Source organism: Ammospiza nelsoni, chromosome 1 (genome assembly GCF_027579445.1).
Source record: "Ammospiza nelsoni isolate bAmmNel1 chromosome 1, bAmmNel1.pri, whole genome shotgun sequence".
NCBI lineage: Eukaryota > Metazoa > Chordata > Aves > Passeriformes > Passerellidae > Ammospiza > Ammospiza nelsoni.
Window position 1 is genome coordinate 70,415,050 of NC_080633.1, and position 16,337 is coordinate 70,431,386.

Below are 16,337 nucleotides of genomic sequence, written 5' to 3' on the forward strand. Positions count from 1 at the left end.
GAGCCCTCGCAGCACTGCTGAGCCCCCCATTCCCCCTTAAAATGGTACACACGCACCTGGGGCAGCCGGCAGGCCTTGTCCTAGGCCGGGGCTGGCCTTGCAGGTAGCGTTAGCAATCGATCTGGGGGACCACAATGGGAGGACCCCTCATTTCCTAACGAGACGTCCTAAAAGCCCTGCTTGGACGGCCAGAGAAGTAAGCCCCAGAACTCCAGAGGGTAACTCCGGCTGGTCCGGCAGGAGCGGGAGCCCTCCGTGCCATTTGGGACTAATCCCTTGAGTGTAGTTCGGTGCTGAGGCTGCTGGCGCCCAGAAATTTGGCAAGCGGCTGCGAGGTGGTGCTCGCCGGACCCCCGACGGCCGGAGGGTGCCGGGCTCGGAGGAACAGGCCCGTCGGAGGGCTGTGGTGCTCAGGGAACAGACGGGGAAGCCCCTGCGACCCGAGGGACAGCTTTTTGTCCTGGCCTGCTACGCCAGTGTTCTGTGCTGCGCGGGCCTGGGAAGTAGCCGGCAGTCTCCCTCCCTCCTTTAAGCAGGCAGGGTCTTTGGGAGGTGGGGGGAATTTCTCCCTCACCCCCTGAATCTATTTTACACACCTCTGCGACCTTCTAGGCCTGTAGCTTGTGCCTTGCTTAGCATGCGTATGCCACAAAAAAATGGCTGTTAAAAAGCGCCAGGACGGAGAGTGAAGGGAAGACAGCCCGAGCTACCGGTGAGGGCTCTCAGGATCTCCGTCTGAAAGAGAATTGGGTGTTCGGCAATAATTTTTTTTTGCCCCCTAAACAAACGCAGCTTGAAACGACTTGGGTGGGCAGAAGGGAACAATTTGTGAGCCAGAGAGCAAAGTGAGATGGGCAGGCAGCCGGCCCACAACTTACCTGCTGGGGACGTTCACCTGACCTTTAGGTGTCAGGGGGCTTGGTTGTGCCGTGTATCACCCCACGTTCAGGTCAGATGCTTTAGATTGCGTTCAGCAGAATTAAAAAAACAGCAGTGAAAACCCCAAACTGGAATCCCCCTCCTTTCCAGCCCCCATCACCTCTGGGGAGAATCCAGGAAAACCAACACATTTAGAACCATTAGCTCTTAAAATAGCTGAATTTCCTCCAGGAGAAAAAACGCAAATTATTACACTCACGATTTCAAGATATTTATATATTATATGAATCGATGAATAAACAGGTCATATCACTACAACCATCATCCCTCGGAAGGCAAGTGCTCGGATCAGGAAAGAAAGGCCATAAACCTTTTCCAAAATGTTCCTGGAATTTATTTACTTGCCAGAACATTTAAGCTGCCGAGTTTAATTTCTTTCCTTTTATTCCTCTTTTTTCCCCCTTTTTAAAAAAATAAATATTTAAAATAAGGAAAAAGAAGAATGTTTTCCATTGAACGATAATGCAAAAGTACTGATAATATCGTCCGTAGCAGAAGTGAATTGTTTAAACAATGTCGGTGCTTGCAAGATTGCGCAGTATAAATACATTCCCAGTGCCGTTTTGATGCGGGTTTCGAGAGAAACTCTATTTTCTGCATGTGTTCTGTGTGTGCATTTCCCCCGGTCCGGTTGTGCGGAGGCTGAAGCCGTAAGCGGGCGGAGGACACGTCGCCCTGCCAGCCCCGGGCCGGGCATGCCCGGCTGCCCGCGGCGTGGGACGGGGCCGGGCGCTCGCACAGCTCGCCCCTGCCAGCGAGGAGCTCCCCGCCATTCTCCCCAAGCGAGGATTTATGAAAGTGCTGGCGGCCAGCGCTTCTAGCCTCGCCTCTCAAGGATGGGGCGGATTTAAAAACTGAATAACGAATTGCAGAAAAATTACGACTTTCTCCCGACGCCATTTCCCACCCCCCAAGCGCTCCGCCGGGGGGGTGGGACGGTGATGTCCGCGGAATGCACCGGTGCGAGCTCATTAGCAAAGCAAAGGTTGCAATTAGCGTCTGCTGCTGCGAAGCGACCTCTCCCCCGCCCGCCTCTCCTTTAGCCCCCATCACCAAATAATTGCAAAGTATCTGTTGATGTTTTTCTTCCACCCGTCAAAACGTTGGAGCCCTGCCTGCTCCAGGGCTCCGTCCTGGTTTTGTTGTGTCTGGAGACAATGCTCAGCCAGCGAACCCTCAGAGGTGAAGGGGGGTCACAAGGGGAGGCAGGAGCGCGGCCCTGCGAGCCGACGGGGGCCTCCCCTTGCCTCCCACCCCTGCAAATCTGCCACCCGCAGGTGGGAGGGGCGGCGACCCCCGCCCGGTGCCCCTCTCCCCGCGCTGCTCCGGGACAGCCCCGAGCGCGCCTTCCCGGCCGGGCGAGCAGCGGGAAGAGGATGTGACCCTCATGTCCGCCCGGGGGGGACGTGGCTGCTTTATGTGCAAGGCATCGGGGGAGGTGGTGGCGGGGCACTCTTCTATTCTCCCAATTTACACCTAAATTTTATTTTTCTAAATACCTTGCAGCACTCGATACGTCTCCGAGAGCCACCAAGGCCGGCCGCAGAGCCTCTTCCCACCACCCCCCTAAGCCGTGTTGGAGCCCGAGGAGCGGGGCTGCGCTGCCTTCAGCCCCCGTGTGCTTTTACCCTTCGGGCTTGCTCTCCAAGCTTCGAGGCGTATTTTTAGATGGCGCTGGCGGTTTTGCCCTGCGACCCCGCGGAGAGCCCCGTCGCTTTGTCTCGCCGGCCTTCCGCACCGGGGCCGGGCGGAGGGCGGCGGGCGGGCCGGCTGTGTCGCCGGCGGGCCCTGGGGCAGCGCCGACCCCCGGCCCGGCCGCTGGCAGGAGTGCCAAGGGCTTGTGCTCCCCTGGGGCCACCCCACCCCAGCCCCCGCCGCGCTCCTTGCTGCCTGCAAGCCTACGAGTGGCCTGAAAGGCCTCCAGAGAAGGGAAAAAAAGTTTTGAAAGGGCTCTCGTTGTACCGTTGTCACAACAGGTTCTGGGGAAGGGCAGCGACCCGTATGGCGGAGGCGAGGGCTGAGTTATGGCTGAGAGACGCGGTGCGGCGGCGGCGGCGCTGACAGGCGGCGGGCGCGGTGGAGCGGGCCCGGCCGTCGCTGCTCGTAATTCCTGGCGCTGCCGGGCAGGGAGCCGCAGGCAGGGCCAGGCCGGCCTTCCCCACCGGGCCCCAGCCCTGTGCAGCTCGCTGGGCAGCAGCTGGGCCCTCTCTTCTCTCCCTGCCCACCCGAGTCCCCTGTTCCTGACGGGGCTCACTCCCGGGCAGCCCGCACCACCCAGCGCTGCCATTGCTATCCTGCTTCTCCCCGCAGCAGTGGCGCGGGGTGAACTCTCCTCTTCCCACGACGTAGTGGAACAGGCTGTCCGGGTGGGGACCCCCGAAAGAGTCCCGGGCCCGTATTCCCGGCTCCGGGCAGTGCAGGGTGTGTATAGTCAGGCCCTGGCCACCAACCGGCCTTTCCCGGCCGGTGCCACAGCGGTTCCGGGAAACGTTAAACCCATCGTGTTTTTCTTTTTGTTCGGTGCTGCTGCTGAGGATGGTTGGGAGCTTGCGAAAGATGTGAGGGACTGGGGGCCTGCTCGGTTATTTACTACTGAGGCTCCTCTTTTCCATTAACGAAGCTGCAGTGTTGCAGTACATGAGTACTGCAAGTACATGAGACCAGAGACGGGCAAAGGGGGAATGTATCTTTCGATCCTGCACGCAGAAAACGCTTGACGTGCACACGAAACTGATGTGGAGAACACAAGTCTGTAGCTGGTGTATCAGCTACATATACCATATCATCTCTCTAAGTTGAAGCTTGTTAGTGGTTTGTTTTGTTTTGCCTGCAAGTTATTATTTATTTCGTTTTCAAGACGTGGTCCCGTGGTCAAAGAGCGGTACTTTAGGAGCAATTAAGAATCAGGCAGGAAGGTAGTGTTAGGGGAGCCGAAAAGCAGTTCTGACCTTTGCCAAATGGTAAAAAGCAGTGGGGCAGTGTACATTTTGTCCTGTCATGACCAGGACCTTTTTTTGTTTTGTCCCTACAAAGGCAGCAGAAAGACACCCAGCACCAGGCCACCGTGAGGGACTGCTTGGTATAGAATCAGTTTTCACTTTCCCATCTTTTTCCCAATTTGTTCTCCAATATAGACAGAGAAACCAGAGAACGAAAATGCTTCTCTGGAGTGTGCTACGGTGAGAGATGCCAAAGAAAAGACCCTGAAGTCGAAGCTCCCAGTCCTCGGCAGAGACGTGTAAGCTAATATTCAGATGTACCAGCAAGCCTGCTAGTGAATCACTGTAAGCGAAAAAGTAGTTTGCTGCCATTAAAAAACGCCTTCCCATAAAAGCGCTGGAATACTTTTAAAAATAATTGTTCTGCTCGCCACCAAAGACCCGCCACCCGCAGCCCGTGACCGCCTGGCCGAGGCGCTGAGGCGGGCGCAGCCCTCGGTGCGGCCGGGCAGAGGGAGCTCGCCCCCTCCGCTCCCCTCCCCTCCCCTTCCCTTCCCTCCGCGGCCCGGGGCGGGGGGGAAAGCGCTGGGCACGGGAGAGCCGCCCGGCCGTGGCAGGGTGCGGAGGCAGCCGCAGGGTGTGCCCACGGCACAGGGGCGAGCGCGTCCCGCGGGGGTTGTGCAGGAGATCCACGCGGGGTGAACGCTGCGGAAGAGCGCAGCTAATCCATGGACATGCGCCCACGGGAAGGGGGATTAGTGCTGGTTTACTCTTAAAAATAAAGCGGGGGGCAGCCGTGGAGTCGCACCCGTTCGAGGAGAAAAACACCCAAGGAGGGTTTTTATAAATATACCCACAGGAGGTGAGTGGCAATGTGTATGTGATGCCGTAGGGAGGTCCAGGCCTCCGGACTGAGTGTCCGTGACCTGCTCGGCGTTGGTCTGTGCTGGAAGGTTCCCGAGGGTGCCGCGGAAACTGCGTGCGGCTGGAGAGCCTCACACGCGCGGGGAAATGTAAGAGGGACATCCTTCTGCCTCCGCAGCCCCTTCTCCTCTCCGCCTTCGGGCTCCTACTCTGTGCACCTGTAGGCAGGGTCTCAAGCAGCGGCCGGGCTCCCACGTTTCCCTTTCCCCACTGGCGGTTTGGAAGGAACAGCCCCAAAGGAAGCGGCGGCTCCGGTTGCCCGGGCGCGCTCCGCTCCGCGCCGCGCATTTCCCGCGGCACCTCCGGCAAATGCCGCCCTTGGAGAGCGGAGCACGGAGCATCTTCCCGGCTCCCCCGGGGCTGCTCTCCAGCTCCCTCCTGTCACCTGCATCACTTCCATCATGGAACCGCTCCTGGGCACAGCTACCCCCCCCATCCCGCGATTGGCCTCCTTTTAACAGGGGTCCCCCCCTAGATGAAGTTAAAAAGCAGGAGATGCACTTGAAGCAAGTGTATCTCCTGTGTGCCTCCCTCCTGTGAATCTTGCTCTTTGCTCACTTTCAGGCATAAAGTTAAAATGATGGGAGTAATTGGTGGGTGGAAGATCCTAAACCAACGGGAAATGTATGGGCTTGACGACCTCTGGATAACCCAGGTACCTTGGCACAAAAAGCAAAAAAATATTTACTCACCTTGAAGTTTCTATTTTTTTAAAGCTTTTTTTATTTATTTTGTTTTTATTTCTTAAGTCATCTTTTGAAATGCTTCAGGCTCCTGTCTGAGGTTTAATTATAGTAAGCAGGAAGAGGGTGGAAGGGGAATGGTTTGATTCTTGGGGGAGGGGGTCAAAAATCAAAACACCCTAATCTCCCCGGATTGAGAAGGTGCTGGACAAAAAGGCTTTCTGTGACTCATGCACACTCTGAAATGAAGATCTGAAAAACATATACAAGCCCCAGCTTGACTGGTTTGAAAGCGATTCCAGCAATTAGGAATTAATTCAGCATGGTCAAAAGGCGATTTCACTGCAAGTTATATCAAGTTATCCAAACTTTTACAGAGTTCAGGTGCTGGGAATGGGCTGCTGGGGTGGAGGTAAGGCTGCAGGAAAGAAAAACAAGGAGTGTTCAGGAAAGGCAGAAAGGGCAAGCTGTGGAACAAGGTCTGGGAGGCATGGTGAGCCCATGTTTGCACCAAAGGTCTGCTGATGTGGAGAAGGTAGGAGTGGGGGGCAGGGAATGTTTTTTTTTTTCTCAAATGGGATTAAGTACTAAAAATGTGCTGGAGGTCCTACAGAACAGAAAGACAAGTCTCAACTAAAAATGAAATCAATGGGTTTGGCTGATCAGTTTTTCAGGTACAGTATGATCCTTCCCCAGTTAGTGGCAGAAGACAAATTTAGCCCAGGCAGAGCTGGCCCTGGGATGATGTATGGGGCAAGAGGCACTGGGAGGATGTAGAGGGTGGAGGCAGGAATAAAAGTGGTCTTTTAGACACAGGCAGGCCAACAATAAAACCATCACAGGGAGGACCAGCTGCCCACCCTGGTGGCTTATGGCAGTGCTGGCCATCTGTGACATGGCTCCTGTGATGCCTGCTGGGCCCAGCCAGGGCTCAGGCGTTGGGGTTGTTCCTCATGAGCTCCACGTCAGCGTCCACCATCTCCCTCACCAGCTCCTGCAGGAAGGAGAGAGACAGATGAGGCCCCAGTGCAGGGACAAATGGCAGCATGTCAGGAATGCCCCAGAGCATGACAAGTCCCCCCCTGGCCCCCACAGCAGAACCAGGAAAGGATGGAGTGGTTTTGGGCCCTCCCACAGCAGAACCAGGAGAGGACTTTGGGGCTTTGTTGGGCGCTTCCCACAGCAGAACCAGGAGATGATTTTGGGGCCTTGTTAGGCCCTTCCCATAGCAGAACCAGGAGATGATTTTGGGGCCTTGTTGGGCCATCACAGAGCAGCCCTGGCCCAGGCCCTGGTGTGTCAGTGCGCTGCTGTGCCCTGGGATGCCCACAGCTGCCACCGTGTCTGCTTTCTGCAAAGCAAGGATCCATGCAGAGACACCGAAAATGGGGTTTCTCAGGGTGCCCAGGTCACCCCACACAGAGGTGTCCCCCTTCCTTTCCCCTCCCTGGGAATTATTTTTAGAGGACGTGAACACCCAGCAGGTACAACAGAAGGACCTCTCACATCAAACGTGACTCTGGGCTTCCAGTTCAGCTTTTGCCTGGCTTTGGTGCAGTCTCCTTGCAGAAAATCCTGTGGAAAAGAAGAGAGAGGCACTGCAAGGACCACTACCTTCCCCACCCCGATGGCCTCCCCATTGCTCCTGCTTCCCTGTGGGCTGAGTGTGGACTCTCACTATTGGACTCTCCCAAGGACAAATTATTTCTCTTGAAGATGCAATTTTAGTGGAAGCTTGTATGCCTATTAAATCAGCATCCTTTTGCCAGGCTATTTCAGATGGAAAGAGTTATTTTTTTTTGTGTACACAGAGGGCTTGAACTCCAGCCTTACAGCCATACAACAGTGAACATTTTATAAGACGTTATTGTACATCTTAGTCATGCTAGAGAATGAGCTGAATCAAATTCTTTCCCCGTTTGTTTAAATAATATAAATCACACAGCAAAAAAGGCACCTAGTCTCTTTCAAATAAAAACATGATCACCGACAAACGATGCTGAAAGATTGTTATGGGTGTGGGTAACCACATGCAACACCAGTAAACACCCAGCTTTTGAATGTGCGCATATTTTTTTCCTAGAGTATTTTGAGTGCAAATAAAAGTCTAAATATCTCATAAATGAAAAGAAATTGCCTTGAAATCATTACAGAAACCAAGACTTTGGTCATGTTCACCTTACTGTTCAAGTATCCTTAAAAGAGCTACCACACCAAAACAATCCCACAACCAGTCATCAAACATAATGTAATAAAATTAAACAAAGACAAAATCTCCTTTAACTGCATTTCTAATTGAATACAAAAACTGGCTGTATCTTTCTTTAAAATTGGAAGACAGTGTTTAAACAGTTAGTTTTTTCCAAATGTATGTGTTGATTGAATAAAATATATCATCTCTTCTCACAAGCTATGTATCTTTGTAGCAATAAATAATAAAATTATATCTGTCTAGGTTTAAAGAAACCCAAACAAACCCAGCTTGGTTACAGAACAACAAAGCTAAGGATGAATTCTTCTCTTTTATTTGACTTTATGGTGGTAACACAGCAGGCTCTCCAGAAAAATGCAAGAACTGCTTTTTCTCTCCCTCTTCCACCCTCTGACCAGCGGTGGAGCTAAGGAGCATTTTGTGAATGTAGATTTTTTTTTTTAACTTGTAATACTGCATGCTACATTTTTCAGATGCTCTCTGTTATCTTATGTGGTTCAGGTCATGTTAACTTCCAAAATCACCTCATCCTGTGCAGTAAAATGTAGGAAATTCTTCTTCATAATTGTGCACAAGAAAGCTAGACAGCGTGCTTCCAGGAGTAGAGGAAATCCACCAGAGGAAATATGGCACTGAAGCAGGGGATGTGGAACAAACACGTCTGCTGAGACTTATTCCAGGCAGCAGTTTTACTAGTTCAGTCTTTAGGCTAAAAAGCATTTCATCCTGCCTTCAGAAGAGAGTAAACAGATGGATCAGAACAAAATGATATGAAAATTTAAAAAGTGCCATGATTTCCTTAAATTAGACTAAATGATTTCCTACTGCAGCCCTATAATGGGCTTTTTGAAACTGCAGCAGACATTTGAGGCCAAGTCATGCAAAACTGCATCAACTTGAGGGATCCCCTGGAGGGTCGTGTGAATATGGATTGCAGAATCTGGTTTGAAATGGGAAAGTCGCCCATTAACTGATAAAATTTGGATCAGACTCTAATGTGCTCATGGAGGTATGTCTTTTATCTGGAGTTCAGTTAATTTACACACACGTGTATATATATGTGTCTGGAAACAAGGAAATCCTTCATAAAACAATAATTTCAGTATAAAAACAATTGCCTTTTATTCAGCCCTAATTCAAGCCATTAGCTAGAAGTGAAGTGTTTTAATATCACCTATTTTTCTGTCATAAAAGCTATATCATCAAACTTAGATTTTCATTTTTATAAATGCTGTGTAAGTAAAACTTTTACATCCACAATCTTTGTATCAAAAGCATACTTTGAAACTAATCCTTATCTAAGATACTGGCTTCCCATTTTAAAGCAAAAATTACTAGGAAGCACAGAATGAATTGCCATGGCTTGCTGTATATAGCTGCATTCTGCTTTTGAACAGCTTGGGAGCAGTCTTTTAACTGTCTTGGACAAATGCTTTTTCTTAAAACAGATCATCTACAAAAATACTTTACCTAATTCCAGCCCTTTATTCAAAAACATAAACACTCATCTGCTGAGTAGGCCAAAATATAACTGGGGGTAGGCTGCAAATCAGTAAAAGGGAAGTATTTGCAGTGCTGGATTATACACAGAGGTCACACAAACAATTAGTATGTTGAAGCCATCTAGGTATAAAATCCCTCATGTTTTTCCTTTAAAAAAATCACAAGCTTTAACAATAATGTAGTAAAGGTATTAAGGCATAATCTGTGAGAAAAAAAGAAAAAGGGGGAAATAATGGAATATTTAATATATATGATAATACAAATTCTCCAGCTGACTTGGGCTAAAAGATTTTAAGTGGCTCTCCTGAAGAAGTTTGTGTCCTTTAAAGGAACACAATTTTGTTAATTTATTTGAAAACAGCATTACAGAGAAAATATTTCCTAGGCACTTTTGAAAAGGTTCACTGAGAGAAGTTACTAGGTACAGAGGCCAAATGAAACTATAATATTAACACCATATTACACCTAAACTCAAGGTTTGATTGTATTCTTATTAGCCAAAGCTTCAACACTGAATGGAAATGATGACTGGAACAAAGCTATTCCTGATTAAAGGATTGTATTGCAGTCATGTTTCCTGTATTTTTCTACAAGTAGCTCATAATATGAAAACAATAAGGTAATTACAATAAAATAAGAATATTAAAAAAAAAAAAAAAAGCTTCTCTTGGAACAAAATGACTGCTTCTTTATATTGTTTAAGACTTTCACTGAAACCAGAGATGCATCTGTCAGGCTTCCAAAAGGAAAAAAAATTCCACAAACAACCCCACCATCCAAAAAACCCCCTCTGGTATATTAATCATTAAAATGTATTAAGTTTTCAATAGCAAGGCATCACTTTCTGGAACTGCAACCAGATCAGAAAGCGAAGAAAGAAGAGATCAGATTCCATTGGAGAAAACCTGAATTTTTATTTTTTGGGCAGTGGGGAGGTGGTTTGGGGAAATGGGGGGTTGTTCTTGAAAAACATCTGCTGCTGAGTATAAACTGCGCCACATCCCTACTCCTGATGGAAAAGCACCTGATGAAATGACACCACTTGAACACAACTTCATGTTTTGTATTCCTGCAGGATTACTTTTTCTGTGCCATTGTGCTTTACATACTGATAGGAAAACAAAGCCCTTTGACTCCCTGAAAACTCTGAGGGTTTAGATACTGAGCTTAGAGTCTATAACCCTGAAAACACTGACTAAGGCTTTCTGTTGTTTTTACAGCACTCAGATCATGAACATAAAATCAAGCCTTTGCTTTTACTTATCCATTTTGTAAGGAACAAGTCCTTATTTTCCACACAAGCAGTTAACATAAGTGCCTAGTAATGACAAGTTTTAATGGCACGCTAAGACTCAGAAACAATGTCTAGGTAAATATTTAAAGGGAAGGAAGATGGAAAGACAGCAGTCAAATTCCCTGTTGCCACTTAATAAGAGCAAGTAAATTCTCCTGTGGCTTTATATGCAGCTCACTGTCATATGACTGCCTCTCAGAGAACAGAATGAATTCATATGATGTGAGTTTTTCTGTTTTACATTTTCTGCAATTGAGGCTGTGTAACTGTGTAGAAAATACCCCATTATTACTAAATTTGCTTTTGTGATTATTCAATTTTGTTGTAAAAATGCACACACACAAATGCATACAGATAAGCAGCAAGAAATTTGTTATGCAATGCGGTAAGGCATTTTTAAATTTGGCTTTTAAGCCATGAGACAAAAATGTAAAATATTTTAATGTAAATATCACATTTCCCAAGCTCTTGTTCTGACTGTCATTGCGACTCCTATTTTGTCTTGAGCAGTGATTGATCTGGTTTCACTGTGCATTGTATCACTGTCTCATTCAATTAACTTTAACTGAAAATTTAAAGCCTCAAGACAACGTAAGAAAAAAGAGATAGTGTGGCCTGAAAAAGGCCAAGGCTTCCTTTATTACTACAGCTCAGTTGATTCCCTTTCAAATGTGCTTTCACTGAAGCCAGTGCCCAGTGCCAGCTTTTGCTTTCTCTTACACTAGAATAAAACTGAGATCAAGTCCTCAGTAAAACACCTGTGATGGAATTGTGCCCAGCTCTGCTTGCTAAAGCACAGACAAGGCTTTACCTCTAAAAATAAACAAACTTGATCTAAGCACACAACAGTATAACTGCATCTGAAAAGCAGCCAGGGTTACGTTCACAATCAGCACCACTGCTTGGGAGGTGATTTGTTACATCAGGGCTCCCATAAGCAAAGAGCACTGACCCAGCATGGTGGAGGCTCTGGCTTGAGTGTTTAGCCTTGCACTTTTTTGCTCAAGATGTTTTTTTCAAAAAGGATTTCAAGTACAGAGGGGCCAAAGTTTCCTGCAAACTCCACCAGTGTTTTATTTTCCTTATTTTCTTCTTAAAACCATTACCTTTTAGCTTTAACTTATTCCATTAAAAAAACAAATAAACAACAAAAAAACAACAAAACACGTAGACACTTGATTAGACTGCAGTTTTGTGTTTTCATCATTATCATAGAATCCTAGAATGGTTTGGGGTGGAAGGCACCTTTAAGTTCATCTGGTTTAACCTTGCTGCACTGAGCAGGGACATCTTAACTAGGTCAGTTACTCAGAGCCCCATTCAACCTGACCTCAAAGGTTTCCAGGGATGGGGCATCTTCTACCTCTTTGGGCAATCTGCTTCAGATGCTTCAGTGTTTCACCACTCTCATCATAAAACTTTCCGCCTTATATGTTGTCTAAATTTACCCTCTTTAAAACTATTACCCTATTACCCTTTGTCCTATCACAACAGGCCCCATTAAAAATTTATATCACATGTATATATATACTAAGGTTTATCTTATGAAATAATCTCCCCTTCGTGTACTTCCCGAAACATTTCACATTTACAGATGCTAAACATTTAGCATTTTTTAAAGAGGGTTTAAGTAGCAAATCTCAGTAGTAACACCAGCCCCACAGTACATATGGTACTGTGCATGCACAGTGCATCTGCTGCAGCTTATTGCTTGGAGAACAGCCTTGCTGAAGTGTTGCAAACACGCCAGGAGACTGTATGCATTGCTCACTAGGCAGTTCTTTCACCATCAACCTTATCCCCCATTCCCTAGTGTTCTGCCACACGTGCCACCAGGCCCAGGGACATCGTGCTTTAGCCCAGATGCAACACTGGAAAACAGTTACTGTGACTTCTTTTGAGCACTCTGTTAAGAAAAGTAGAAATGTCTGACTAAACCAGAGCTGTAGAGCCTGTAAACTTGTGCCTTACTGGTGCAAAATTCAGTGCACCACTCAGCCAAGCTTGGACCAAACCGCAGAAGGAGTCACAGTAATGAGCACTGTGTCTCCTGTGCGCTGCTCTGCCTGTTCTTCTGGAGATCCACGGGACAGAGAACACTGCCTTGGCTTCTCTGCAAAGGGTAGTATTTGTTATAATATCTATAGTAAAAGGGATGAAAACTCTGTATAATCATAAAGCAAGAGACTCCTATCTCCATAGTAAATGTGAGGAGACTGAAGATAAAACAAAGTGAAGAGCGAAGCTCAAGCCTAACAAAGAACACAATAAACATCTCCAGGAATTTAAGATGAGCCAAAATGTGTTGTCGCTCAGTTTTCTTTTTTTCTTTCCACTGTTCTTAGAAAAGCAAAGTTGTGGAGCAGTTAGGGTACCAAGGGAATAGAAGAATGCCAGTGAATTTGGTTCCTGATCTAAATTTGTTTTAATGCAGCATGAACAGACTGCTTTCCACTCTTGGGTCAGCAGTCTTTTGCAGAAAGACAGTATTGTTCGCAAAGAACCACAGGAAAAGGCAAAAGGCAAAAGCAACCAATAGGCTGAAACTCACATATAACTAAATGCCATTGAAAATAAGAGGCACAATGTTTTTTTTCCCCTAGCATGTTTTCCTATGCAAATCCCCTCCCTATTCAGAAAGTTTAATCTTTACTAAAACCATGTTGAGGAGGAAGGGAAGGGGAAAGAATGACTTGAGGAAAGGGCTGATTCTGCACGGCGCTGAGTCCCTGTACATCCGAGGGACCTTGGCTGCGAGTGCTGGGCATCTTTAGGGTAAGGTCTTATCTCGGGACCCCCCTGTACTGCAGCAATAAGGCATCAACACAAACCACACAGTCAAGAAAACCTGAGCACAACCTTGGCTTTTCCGCCAGGAACCAGGGGCGTTAGAACAGCGGCTTTATCTTATCAGTTTGATAATCTTTAATTTGACCAGCTTCCAAAGGGTTAAGGCAAATGAACTCGGAACAGCAATAAACATTAGGGCGATAATAACAGTAATGGAGCTCCTCTCCCTCCTCCTCCCCTTCCCCTCCCTCCCCTGCGCCTTTTCCACTTCGCTGCTGCCTATCAGCCCCAAGCGAAGCCGAAGCCAGAGCTCTCCCTCAATGACAGGGGGTGATAAGAGACTCGAAGAAAACAGCAAGCTGTCTGGTCTGCTCAGGAAGTCGGGGACGGCTGGTATTGTCCATCAGAGGGGCCACGCGGCGGCCGGAGGCCGGGAACAATGCTCCGCTCTGGGGAAATGGGCTCACTCAGCGCCGGTCCTGGCAGCCCCACGGCCAGCGCAGATAAAGCGCCGAGGCAGGAGGGGCTGGCCCCAGGTGCCGCCGGCGGGCCCCGATCGCTGGGCCGGAGGCGCTGCCGCCGCTCTCGGCCGCGGGGAGGGAAGGCCGCGGCCCCGGGGCCAGCGCCGGCGGAGCTGCCGGCACAAGAGCCCCTCACAGGGCTGAGCGCTACTCAGATCTGTCTATGTGCCAAGCGAAGCCTGAGAAACATCTTGGCCAGAGCCGTCCCTCGAGCCAGATAAAATTCCTCCCGAATTACAGCCCGATATACCCGAAGGCAGTGCTGAATTTCACTCGCTCTGGATCCGGAGCTGAGCTCGCTCGTCAGGAGCCGTCCCGCACAGCTCTGTGCCAGGGCACCCCGCTGCAAGCAGCACCGTGGCTGCTTTTCGGGCTGCCGTGCCTGAGGCAGTCCGGAGAGTGTTCCCCCTGCAGCAGGGAAAGCCCTGCTGCCAAAACAGCGAAATTCCTGCAGCTGGCTGCAGTGAGGCCGGCGCTTCCCTCCCTCTCAGTTTGCCCTGAGGCCCAATTCTGCATGCCTGGGAAGACCTGGAAATTGTTCCCCAGCCTGGATGTAAGTGCAATTGTAATCTCAGCTCATGGTCCTGCAAAGTGCCAAAGAGGCTTCCGAATAGCAAGATCATTTCTAGTTCACAGGAATCCTTCTCCTAAAAATGCAGAGAACTTCTGGAGGAGAGGAAGAAAATCAAACCCACTCCATTTGCCATATACAGACCATAATTATGACAGCACAGGCATGAGGGCTTGACACAATCCCAGAATCAGAGAAAGGTTTGGGTTGGAAGGGACAGTAAAGATCATCTAGTTCCAACTCCCCTGCCACGGGCAGGGACACCTTCCACTACACCTTCCACTTCCCCATCCAGCCTGGCCTTGAACACTTCCAGAGATTGGGCATCCACAGCTTCTCTGGGCAACCTGTTCCAGTGCCTCATCTCCCACACAGTAAGGAATTTCTTCCTAATACCTAACCTGAACCCTCTTACAGTTTAGTTTAAAGCAATTCCCCCTTGTCCTCTCACTACATGCTTCTGTATAAAGTCCCTCTCCAGCTCTCTAGTAGGTACTGGAAGGCTACTCTATTTTTATCTTCTTTTCTTTAGGCTGAACAACCTCAAGTATTTCAGCCTGTCTTCACAAGAGGTGTGCTCCAGCCCTCTGACCACCTTTGCACTCCTCCTCTGGTCTTGCTCCAGCAGAAGCGCTTCCTTTCTGATATGTTGTACTGGGTCATCCAAACACACACATCACAGCTAAAATCTTAAGCATGTTTGCTAAAATGCAAAAGAATAATTATCAAAGTAAGATTTTCCTACTCTTATAACAAAATAGAAATTCCCTTTGCAAATGTTGGTACCACTCTCACTGACTTCTGCTGCTCTGTAGCCTGGCTGCTGATGTGGGAGCTAACAATTCCAAGTTTCAAACTAACCTGGGCATTAAGAGGTGTCTGAATAATGTGGGTTTTGCATGGCATGGATTAGAAGCATTTGTGAATTTTCCTTATATAGAAGAGGTTTGGAGGAGGTTGTATAAGAGTATGCTTCTTTAGGCTCCCTAGAGAAATGTGTCACATGCACATCTCTAAAAACCAAGACCCTGAGAGAAATGAACCTCCTCATATAGATGGAGATCAACTGTAGTATAGAAAAAGAACAGGTTTCTTATCTTTTCATTGGTACCTTCAAGTCCTGCTTTTGCTCATGATTCAATGTGTTTTCCTCTTGGTTTACCTGTTCTCTACTCTGACAACTGTTTTGGGGATAGAGAGTAAGATATAATATAAAGTCCTCATCGTATGTGGTTTTATTGTTGCATTATGTATATTTAGGTGACAGCATGAAACCTTTAAAATTTTTATGTGTAATTCTCACTTTTTTTTTAATCTGCTCTGATTAGTTTTCTCATCACTCCCTACTCTTCACATTTTCTGCAGAGATCAGGAAATCACTTTGTGAAGTTGTTTGACTTCAGCTGGCTTTTTTTTTTTTTTTTGTGCAGGAATGAATGTCTTTTTCAGCTGTCTTTGCTGACTGACATGTCAAGGTGAATATGAAAACTGATAACCCCAGAAATCCATGCTGCAATCCTAGTTAATTTCTTCTCTTCTTCCACTAAAAGATACTTCATTTATAGCAACTTATATTGGAAATGTAAACAAATTCAGTTATGATCTCTGGTCAATAACAAATAATAAGTAACAAAACAGTAAACATTGGGACAGCTATCTTGTATTCTACTTACAGATATTTATCCATCTACTTTTAGAGCACTAAGCAGCAATTTAATAAATGCAGATCTATGAACTCAGGATATTACTTCTTCATAGAGTTATAATTTTTCTTTTACAGGATGCATTGTTTGTGATGATTTTGCTACCCCATGGACATTCACATCTGAAAAAAAAATCGTGACATTTGCTATGTTAGCATCAAAATGATACTAAAATATTTTTTGAATGGCATGCTGTTATGTTTGCCCTAATAAAAAATAATTTATTCAAAATAGAATTTTTCATCTAACAAACTTGTA

The 16,337-nt window shown here is 47.4% G+C and overlaps 1 protein-coding gene across 2 annotated transcripts in view; it reads right to left on the bottom strand.

Annotated features, from left to right (window-relative positions):
* Positions 1-5,501: 5,501 nt before the first annotated feature.
* Positions 5,502-16,337, bottom strand: part of GMDS (GDP-mannose 4,6-dehydratase) — a 407,881-nt gene continuing 397,045 nt past the window's right edge. Inside the window, exons 10-11 of one of the 2 annotated variants that reach the window (XM_059488218.1) lie at positions 6,992-7,060; positions 5,502-6,479 (exon numbers count right to left, since the gene is read on the bottom strand). In XM_059488218.1, coding sequence (XP_059344201.1) covers positions 6,417-6,479; positions 6,992-7,060 — 132 coding nt within the window. In that variant the 3' untranslated portion in view covers positions 5,502-6,416. The remainder of the gene's footprint in view (positions 6,480-6,991; positions 7,061-16,337) is intronic. The other variant, XM_059488226.1, reaches the window with a different exon arrangement.